At 30.6% G+C, this 10,439-nt stretch overlaps 1 protein-coding gene across 1 annotated transcript; it reads right to left on the bottom strand.

Moving 5' to 3' along the window:
- Window positions 1-6,059: 6,059 nt before the first annotated feature.
- LOC115880484 (otoferlin-like) lies at window positions 6,060-10,135 on the bottom strand (the record flags this gene model as incomplete). Its single annotated transcript, XM_030897690.1, has 5 exons — window positions 9,983-10,135; window positions 9,766-9,913; window positions 9,547-9,700; window positions 6,351-6,501; window positions 6,060-6,243 (listed from the first exon to the last, which is right to left on the bottom strand). Coding segments are annotated over exons 1-5 (790 nt in total), but the record flags the coding sequence as incomplete, so codon positions are not given.
- Window positions 10,136-10,439: the final 304 nt, after the last annotated feature.

Below are 10,439 nucleotides of genomic sequence, written 5' to 3'. Positions count from 1 at the left end.
TTATCGTTTAAGTTGGTGTCCATATCAGGGTCCAATAATATTGTCTTTACGAAAAGCAGTATTGAACCTGCGTAACCTTCAGGAGTTCCTCGAAAGTAGGTATGGATATAGGCTGGTCCAAAAGTGGGAAGAAAGCCTAAAACAATGTAAAAGCTAGTTAAATATATACTTCTTGTATTCTAAAATGACGGATACTAATAGTTTGTACCACCCTGTAGTATAGCAACCCAGGGCCGTTCAACAAAGTTGAAGAGGTCATATATATCATACATATTTTGGTCAATTGTATAACGAAAAGTTTAAATAATTTAAAGGAACCTACGTTGTGTTAAAATATTATTTATTGTGATTATCTCGGATGCGCTCGACAGAAGCAATATTAGGGAAATTTGAGGAGAATTATGTAAATCAAACGCTAAACTTGTAGTAAATAGACTTACTTATTTTATTAAATGAAATGAAAGGAGTGCCTGGAATTCACAAGTAAAAGAGCTCGACAGAGAAAACCTTGATTGTGTGTGCTGTTTTGAACTTTAATAAAACAGAAATAATAATAATACAAAAACTGTCCTCATACCAAGGTTGATGGTTTAATACATTCAAAACATGCCACATTTATTACATTCAAAACTGAACAGGTTTTTGTTAGTTTGTCAGGTCCCCCCCAGCAGGTACTTGGCTCTGGTTGCGAAACTCGAAGCTAAAGTTGAATGTGTGCTACATTTTGAGTTATTCTATGAGTTTTTCTGTTTATTGTTTGTGTTTGCTCTTTTGCGAGCTAAGATAAGACCTAGTAACGGTCGAAATATGTTATTTATGTCACACTGAACCACCAATAGATCGGCACGAATGGACAGTAAACGGTTGTATTTAGATTACTTTTAAACCGAAATTATTCACAGCATAAATCGAATCCATTAAATACATACTCCATGTTATACAGGGTGTTTCAAAAAACATGTGCCATCTCTTATGGAGAGATTACTCACGTAAAAATAAGATTTATTTTTCGTATCAATAAACATAGGTCCAAATCTGCTTTGTTTCGTAGCTACAGGGTGTTAAATATGGTGGATCGAAAAATCGAAGTTTTGAAAATCGTTTTGGAATACTGCGCAAAAGTTTGGTATTAGATTATTTAAAGTTTTTCAATTTTTTTTTTCATCTTCTGCGCTTTACCGGGCTTTAAAAAAAGTAAAAAATACAAAAATATAAAATTTTGATTTGTAGCCAAAGTTTCAGGTAATAAGTAATTTTTGTAATTAGAAATAATATATCTTATTGAAATATGACATTTTAACCCCCCTAGTCATTGTACCCTATGTACCAAGGTCAAACAATTTTTTTATAAATACCCAAATATTTACACACTTTAACAAAGAGTTAAAAATGTGTCGAGCAGAGTACTTAGAGCAGTTTTTCGCTTGTTTAACAATATTTTATGTATTCAGTATTGTTAACAACCCAGAACTCACCACGGGGAGGTAATTGCTGGGCGTTGCCTTGATCCAAGTCTAATAGCAACCTTTTAAAAAAAATTAATATCATTAACTGGCGAAAGTTTTAAATAAGTACTCCTTGATTCCCCATCAAAAAATTTGAAAAAAGTTCCTATAAACATGGGTATGGAAATGCATAGAGTTTTTTTTTGTATTTGTTCTGCTCCGATAAAAGTTTATTTAATCGTATAAAATAATAATAATGCCGCAAAATATTTGTCATACCTGCAATTCGGCACTCAGTCAGCGTTCGCCCGGACTGGAATGTTGTTTTTGTGAACATTTTTATCACATTAGGTGCGTGAATATATCTAAAAACCAGTTTGATGTCTTATCAAGTGTTGATGGGTGCAACTGGAGATGTACCGGGTGCGCCGAAAAGAAGAATGATAATAGTAATTTAATAAAGGCCATTGAAACACTACAAGAAACAGTTAAACTGCTACAACAACAGATAACTCAGCTCCAAAATGATCGAGTTAATAATACTGAAGAACAAAATGAAAAGTTAATGTCAGAAATATCCGAACGTCAAAAAAGATCAAAAAATGTGATATTCTATGGACTCACTGTGAGTCCCGATGTTTCAGACCGCCAAAACGTAATAAGTATAATCAAATCCATTACACAGATGTAAGAGTTGAAGAATTAACTACAGGCCGACTAGGAAATGCTCAAAATGAAAAACCGGCACCTCTTCGTGTGGGACTATCCTCAACGGATGATGTTCTAACCTTGCTGAGATGTAAAAAGGATTTAAGAAATAAAAGCGTTGTTATTACTACAGATCAGAAGAAAATACAGAGAGAATATTATCAAAAAATTCGTACAGAATTGTTAGCAAGGAAACAAAATGGCGAGCAGAATATTTTTATTAAATATATTAATGGTGTACCAAAGTTCCTTCAGAATTAAGACTCTTTATTCAAATATTAGTGATGATGGAGTTGAGCAATTGTGGGTTCTTATCAGTGTGAAAAGTAAAAAAATTGGTGGAGGAGTGGTTTATAGGCCGCCTAGCGTAAGCATAAATTGTATAGATGAAATATTTGAGCCGCTTGAGATTACTTATTAAGAAACTCAATCTATTATTTTAATGGGGGATATAAATATTAATCTTTTAGATTCAAACTCACATTCAGCAAGTAGGTTTAATTCGGTCATAAATGGATTTAATTTAGTTCAAATCGTAAATAAACCCACTAGAATAACGGAGACAAGTGAATCACTGATTGATATAATTTGTGTAAGCAAGGATTTAAAAATTTATAAATCGGACACCCGAGATGTGCTCTGCAATACTGATCATATGCTCGTTTCTTGTTCTTTAAGTTTGAATGTTGATATGATGATTCCTAAATGTGTTTATTATCGAGACTTCCGCAACTTTGACATGGATGCATTTGCTTGTGACGCAACTTCAGTGGATTGGAACAGTGTTAATGAATTAGCAGATGTAAATTTAAAAACGGAGTGCTTAAATAATATAATATTATCATTATTCGATAGTCACGCACCGCTAAAGGTGGTCAATTTTAAACGCCCTTACCAACCTCATATTACGTACAATATTAAAGAAATAATAAAACTAAAGAAAAAAGCTTATAATAAATATCTTAGAGAAAGATCGATAACCTCAAGGAAATATTATGTTGATTTGAGAAACTATTTAAAAACTGCAATTAAAAAAGAAGAAAGATGCGTGCATTAAGTATGTTCTAAATGCAAGTAAAAACAATAATAAGATGTTGTGGAATAATTTACGCAAATGTGGTTTGGCTTCCAAACAGTGTTCCAACAATAAGTTTCCTGATGATTTGAGTGATTCAGACGCAATAAATAACTATTTCCTAAATATTACAAATCACTCTAATATTAGTGCTGATATACTAAATTATTACAGAAATAACAAACTTAACACAAACAATGTATTTAGCATTAGCCCTGTAACGGAAAGTGATATTTATAGTAGCTTGAGGTCCATTAAATCTGCATCATATGGTTTTGACAATATTAATATAAACATGATTAACATTGTGATACCGTACTGCATTAATGTTGTAAAAAATATTTTCAGTTCTTCTATCAGCAGCGGTATTTCTCCCAGTATATGGAAAACTGCAAATATTGTTCCAATTCCAAAGAAATCTTGTCCCTCAACTTTCAGTGATTTAAGACCTTAACATCTTGCCTGCCATGTCGAAGCTGCTGGAGCGAATCATCTCAAAACAGATTACGCAGTTTTTGAATGCAAATAAAATCCTACCAATGGAACAGTCTGGATTATACGGCTACTGCACTTCTTAAGGTAGTTGATGACATTGCTTATGCGGCGGATAAGTCAGGAAGTACAATTTTGGTTTTGTTGGACCAAAGTAAAGCTTTTGATTTGGTAAATTTTGAAATAATTTTGGCAAAACTAAAATACATTGGTTTTGACTCTGTTGCTGGGGCTTGGTTTAGAGACTATATTTATGGACGCACTCAGAGAGTTAAAATTAATAATGCGTATTCTGAATTGGGAGAAACTTCTAGTGGCGTACCGCAAGGCAGCATTTTGGGGCCTATATTGTTCTTGATTTATACTTTTGACTTGCCTGAAGCAGTTAAGCAGTATCATATACACATGTATGCAGATGATGTCCAACTGTATCTAGACTGTTCCATTGAGGGGGCTCGGGACACTATAGATGTTATTAACAACGACATTCGCATGTTCTCAGACTGGTGTAGTGAGCATGGATTGAGAATAAATCCAGCCAAAACTATGGCTCTTTGTATTGGCAATAAAAAAACTAACACATATGTTACGTCCAATTTAAATTTAAATATTGATGTTATACTTCAATGGACTACCAGTGCAAAGAGCCTGGGTGTCGATTTGGATAATGACTTGAGCTTATCGAATCAGTGTAATAAAGTCTATCAAATGTCCATGTTTAAGCTCAAGTCAATATATTCTCTTAAGAAACAACTTGACGAATTTACTAAGCTACATCTAGTCAAAAGTCTGATTTATCCTCATATCGATTATTGCAGCCAAGTATATTATGCATTCTTACCCAAATATAATAAGCTAAAAATACAAAGAATCCAGAACGCCGGTATGAGATTTGTGTGCAATTTATCTTATCGAGATCATATTAGTCCTCACCTAAAACGTTTAAAGGAACCAGAAATGCGCGGAAGATTGGAATATTTGTATGTAATGTTATTATATAAAATATTTAAAAATAAAATCCCCATTTACTTAATAAAATTAATTATTAACAGATCTCAAATTCATAGTGTCAACATCAGAGTTAATTATTTTACAGTCCCTCAACACACTACATCAAAATATAAGAATTGTTTTTCCTATATGGCTCCTACCTTATTAAATAAATTTATAGATGACTTGAGTTTGCCTTTGGCACAGTTTAAAAGTAATGTACGATCTAAAACTGGAATGTCACCATATTTCAATTAATACCTTAGGTTTAGAATCTTAGTTTTAGTTTGATTTTTTTTAATGTAGTATTTAGGTTAAGTCTAGAAAACTGTTTTTTTATTAATTTTCATAAGGTGGAGTGGAAGAATGGGTAACACCAAATCTCCAACCTTTTTGTGGAATGTGGATTAATTATTGCCTTCAATTTGTTATATGTTTGTACTTTTTTACATTTGCACAATAAACATTATTTATTATTATTATTTATTATTTTAGAGTTACAGGATGTTAAAACTTTTGAAAATTAGGTTCTTTGTAAAAATTTTAAATACCATTATTTTTTTATTTGAAATTGCTGTAGGTTAGAATAATAGTAATAATGTTTAATAATAAATTAAGTAAAATTTTATTTTTATTTTAATTTTATTAATTATTGTGATTAATAAAATTGCGTTTATCCCATTAAGGAGGCCGAATTCGACAAAATATCAAGAGATAAATTTTAATTGGCATTAAACGGCCTACACAATTTTGATATCAAAAGAAAAAAGTCCGTGGCGCACAGTTTTTTTTTCGAAAAATATTCAGGTGATCATCCATATGCACGTCCCTGATGAATTTATTGACACTTTTTTAGCATTAAAACATGTAGCACTTGTAGTATCTTTTACCCTCAAAATTTCATTCGAATCACTAAAAATACTTGGAAGATATTATAATCGAAAGATTATTAAGACTTTAACACCCTGTAGCTACGAAAGAAAGCCGAATCGGACCTATGCTGATATGAAAAATAAATCTTATTTTTACGTCAGGAATCTCCCCACTAAAGATGGCACATGCCTTCAATGTTTTTTGAAACACCCTGTATATTATCTTTGTAACAGATTGGTATGGAAATTAATGAAATTTATTGGCAGTACTTGACATTATTTGGCAAATATCTAGCATTATTTGGCACTATTTGGCAATGTTTCGGCATTAATTGGTTAACAAAATTTTGACCACGGTTGCCCCCCTCTCTATGTTCGTTGCATTGTATTAAAATATACATTTAAGACAATGAGGTTTGTATAATCAGTAGGTTTTATAAAATGAATATCGTAATCTAAAATTTTCTAATAACTTACCTTCAACAGTATCACTAGAGATATTGTCCAAATTGAGAAAATGTGTTGAATGTATCGATTTTTTAAAATCATCATTTCGAATGTCTATTCTAAATCTTTGGCACAAGGGTGGAAACATATCTGTTAAGACTAGTCTCTCGTTGAAGACTGGATTGCTATTATTCTTTTGTATCCCTGTTTTAACCTAAATAATTAGAATATATGTATAAAGTAGAGTAATGTCACAGTATAAGATATTCTTTTAAATATATTAATAAAAAGAGTGCTAAATATTTTAGTAGGTATACTTACGCTAGATCCAGCAAATGTGATTTCCACAAAAGTTGACGGTTGGTAGTCCGATTGGGCACTACCCGATTTATCGTATATGAACTCGTTGGACTTTTTCTGCAGGTTTTTAATGTTATATATTTCAAATATATACTGAGCCTGTTGTTTCTCGCTAAGAAAACTCACCATTGTTAGTAAGTTACTAAAATAAATGATAATTTTATTGACAAAATGGTGAATCCGCCAATTATTTTTGTTGAAGTAAGCATTTTGAAAAGGAGTAAATTTTTTATATCCATGCATTCGAGGAGAGAGAATAGACATCATAAGACACCATTTTTAGATAGATTCGGATTATATTTTTGGATTTTATGTTAAAGTGTACAAATTTGAAAAGACATTGTGTCTGGAAGTGAATTAAAGTGAGAATATTGTGAATCTTTCAAGGAGGTTTCAAAAATAGTTTTAGATCTGCAGTAGGGTGATTAAAAAAAATCGACTATTTTTTTTTTCTCTTAATACTCGGAAAAAAAGGTTGGTAGACACCTCAAAAAAATTCTCTCCAAGTACGAGCTCTTAGTTTTAAAAGGAAGGCTCTCCGCCTTCTAGTTTTCTATTTTTTTCTTCTTATTAGAAAAAAAAATTATATTTCGGTATTAACTCTTTGGAAAAAATATCTCGTCTCAAATTGAATTCTTTATAAAAAAGATATCTTACAATTTTTTTTGCAAACTTCACCGTTCGAAAGTTATTAAAGGATGAAGTTTGATTATTTATTAAAGGTTATATATATAAAGTTATTTATTTAAGGCAGATTTTTTTCTTATGATTAGTCGATTAAATTAACAGTTTAAAACATATTCATCGTCAAATTTCAATGCACAATAATTTGAACAGTTTTTGATTAATAATCTGAACAATTCCAATTTATTTTATGAGTTTCAGGAGAATTTGTACAAATTTGAGTTTCTATGAATAAAGAAATGTTTAAACTATTTTCCAATTTTTTTTTAGTTCTAAGCATATTTGGATACATTGAAACAAAAAATGTTTGTATTTTTTCTAACTTAGAGTGAATGATTCACTAAAATCTGCCTTCAACTTCAACATTTAATAATTTTCGAACGGTGAGGTTTACAAAAAAATTGTAAGAGATCTTTTTTGTAGAGAATTCAGTTCTAATTTTGTATAAACATATGTAGTGGAGTGGCTTTAAGCCCTTATGAGATACAAACCTCGCAATTCATTTACTGTGAACGAATTTTTATAAAACTTTTTGCATTGTATTGTTAATAAGATATATTACAAAGTTTACCTATTTAAATTCGTTGCTTTCACTTTAGTATTTAAATAAACACACATATACAAATGCATACATACAAGATGGCTCCGTTTTCCGGAAAAGCTCTGTATCAGGATTCCTATTTGAGATTTTCACTCCAAACCTTTTACAAAATATATAATAGTAATAGTAAGTAGTTCACATTTCAAAAATATTTTTATAGATATACAGGGTGAGTCAAATATATATATAATTTATTTATTCGAGTTTAGTGAATTTGCTATAAAATTCTGGTTTCAAAAATACCTTAATACCATAGAGATAGAGTATATTAAATGGTCTTTGAATTATGACCACGTCAATGAGGATGTCAATATAGACGTCCAGTAACCTTCGTATGAGAATTTCTAATTGAGACGATCGTCTTATTGTAAGTTTATCGCTAAGAAACCGCCGTTTGCCAGCTTTTCAAATTGATAACGAATTGCAACGTATAAGTACTTAAGAACCGTACATATTAACTAACGGACTACAAGAAGATTAAATGAAGCAAATCTTCTGTCAAGAAGGCCTGCTTCGGGACCAGAACTTACTAGATGTGTTGACTAGGCTTAAAAGCAAAGGCATGGTCTTATTGTAAAAATTACGAAAAATGTTAGTGTCTTCTTTAAAACCGAATATTTCCAACAAAAATAAAGCTAATGAGATGAACCAAAAAACAAACGAGAAAGGATGTATCTAGATGATAAAATAATTTTTAAATTTCTTGCTGTTTTAACATATTTCACAGGGTGTTTCAAACTTTCATCAAAAATATCAACATTTTGTTTTCCCTCGTATAATTAACAGATGGGGAGTTTCATTTTTAATTTAGAAAAGGATACTAAGAAGTCAAATAATCTGGCAACATACTGCTTAAAAAATCATCAAATCGGCCTATTAAAATAAAATATATTAACCTCTTTAAAATACATCAAAGTTTTAAGGTGCCCATTTTTCGTGTCGGTGAATGTATTTCAAAAATTATACATTTTTTGTCATATACTTTTCTAATCAAACAAACCTTTATTTTTTTACTAGAATCCAAAAATCTATTAATATATAGGGTGTTCCAATACAAAAAACAAAACTTTGATGTGTAACTTTTTTTTGGGGACACCCTGTAGAACTCTACATAATTTTAGAAAATACTTTAAATTGACTCACATAAGCTCAGAAAATTTCACTTCAATACAAACTTTTGTTATCCTTGCAAAAACCGCGTCGTATATGACGCGCCACCCTGTATACTTCAATTTCAATCAAAATTTCAATGATTAGAATATAAGTGGAATAGGTATAGCTTATGTATTAGATTTATTTATTTCAATAAATTTACTTAGAAAAAGAATTAAAAAAATCAAAATATTAAGAGAAGGAAATAATTCAGAATTTACTAAAATTACTAAAATAAAAAATTAAAGCAACGAAAAAATATGGGTAAACATTTTAGTATTTTATCTATAAAACACAATACAGAAGGTTTCACATTAATACATTGACAGTAATTGAATTCCGAGGTAAAAGTCTCTGGGCACTCCACTAATGAGACTAATAATAAGGAAAACAAAATAAGGAAAAAATAGAAACTTGAAAGGCGGAGGACCTTCCTATTAAAATTAAGAGGTCATACTTGCCGAATATTTTCTTGAGGTGTCTACCAACCTTTTTTTTAGAGTATAAAGGGGAAAAATAGTCGATTTTTTTGACTCATCCTAATGTGCAGCCTATTTCCAAACAAAAAAATAATGAAACTACTTTTTACTAGTAAATCATTATCTAAAAGTGGCATTCTAGATTTTAATGCTGCGTTATCAACACCTCTTATTACAATACCCTATAAAATAGGGTTATTTGTGAAAAAAGCAGTCTCAATAATCAAACTGATAAACTTACCCTTCTATATTATCATTAACAACACCCAAAGGTAACTTGGCAGATTGACCCTTAGATAAAACACAAATATCCAACTTCAAATACCCAGTTGGTCCACTATAAACCTCCAATTTAGGTGAACATAAGGCTGCCCATTTATGATAAAATTGACAATCTAAGTTTAAAGTAAAAAAAAGAACAAATGTATACCATAAAAAATTAAAATATTACAGACCAAACCTTTTTGTTTTAAAATTGTGGCAATATCCAATTTAATGTTTCCAAGAATTTTCCGTTTTCTAAAAAAACACTTAGGTTGAATCACTGTGATTGTAAGGTACTTTTCAATAAACTTTTCTTCAGTTGTGTAAAACTCAAACACAAAGTACTATAAAATATGGAATGTCAGTTTTGTATGAGTTTTGTAATGATTTAAAGTAATGGGAATAAATTTTACTTCATTGTAAAAGGGACAATCAGTATCTCGGACTATATCAGTGCATTTCTTTTTGTTGTCGATGTTTACTATAACTGCCGAACTCATATCCTTCCAAATATAATGTCTACCCTCTAGAACGGTTACTGTTACGATAAAATGTTTTTCCGTCATGTTCATGTTAAGAAACGTCAATGTTATTGTCAAAAAGTTTTGATTGTTTATGAATGACAAATGAATTTCTTTGTCTACTTTTGTCGAGTTAGGTTATACTGTATGATGGAAAACCACGTCAAAGACGGCTGAGGAATGAAAATCATTTTGGCGAGGTCAATTTCTAGACGTCAATTACTAAAAACTGATGTGAAACTTGTCAAAAAATAGCACAATTACAGAAAGATTATAAAAAGACACATAAAATCTATTTCCAAAAAACATCTTTTTTACTCAATATAAAAATAAATTAACCTTCTTAAAG

The sequence above is a fragment of the Sitophilus oryzae genome, unplaced genomic scaffold (assembly GCF_002938485.1).
Source record: "Sitophilus oryzae breed Bouriz unplaced genomic scaffold, Soryzae_2.0 scaffold_1624_pilon_pilon, whole genome shotgun sequence".
NCBI classification, from domain to species: Eukaryota; Metazoa; Arthropoda; class Insecta; order Coleoptera; family Curculionidae; genus Sitophilus; species Sitophilus oryzae.
Note: the sequence above shows the minus strand (reverse complement) of the source record. Positions and strands in the feature narration are given on the sequence as shown.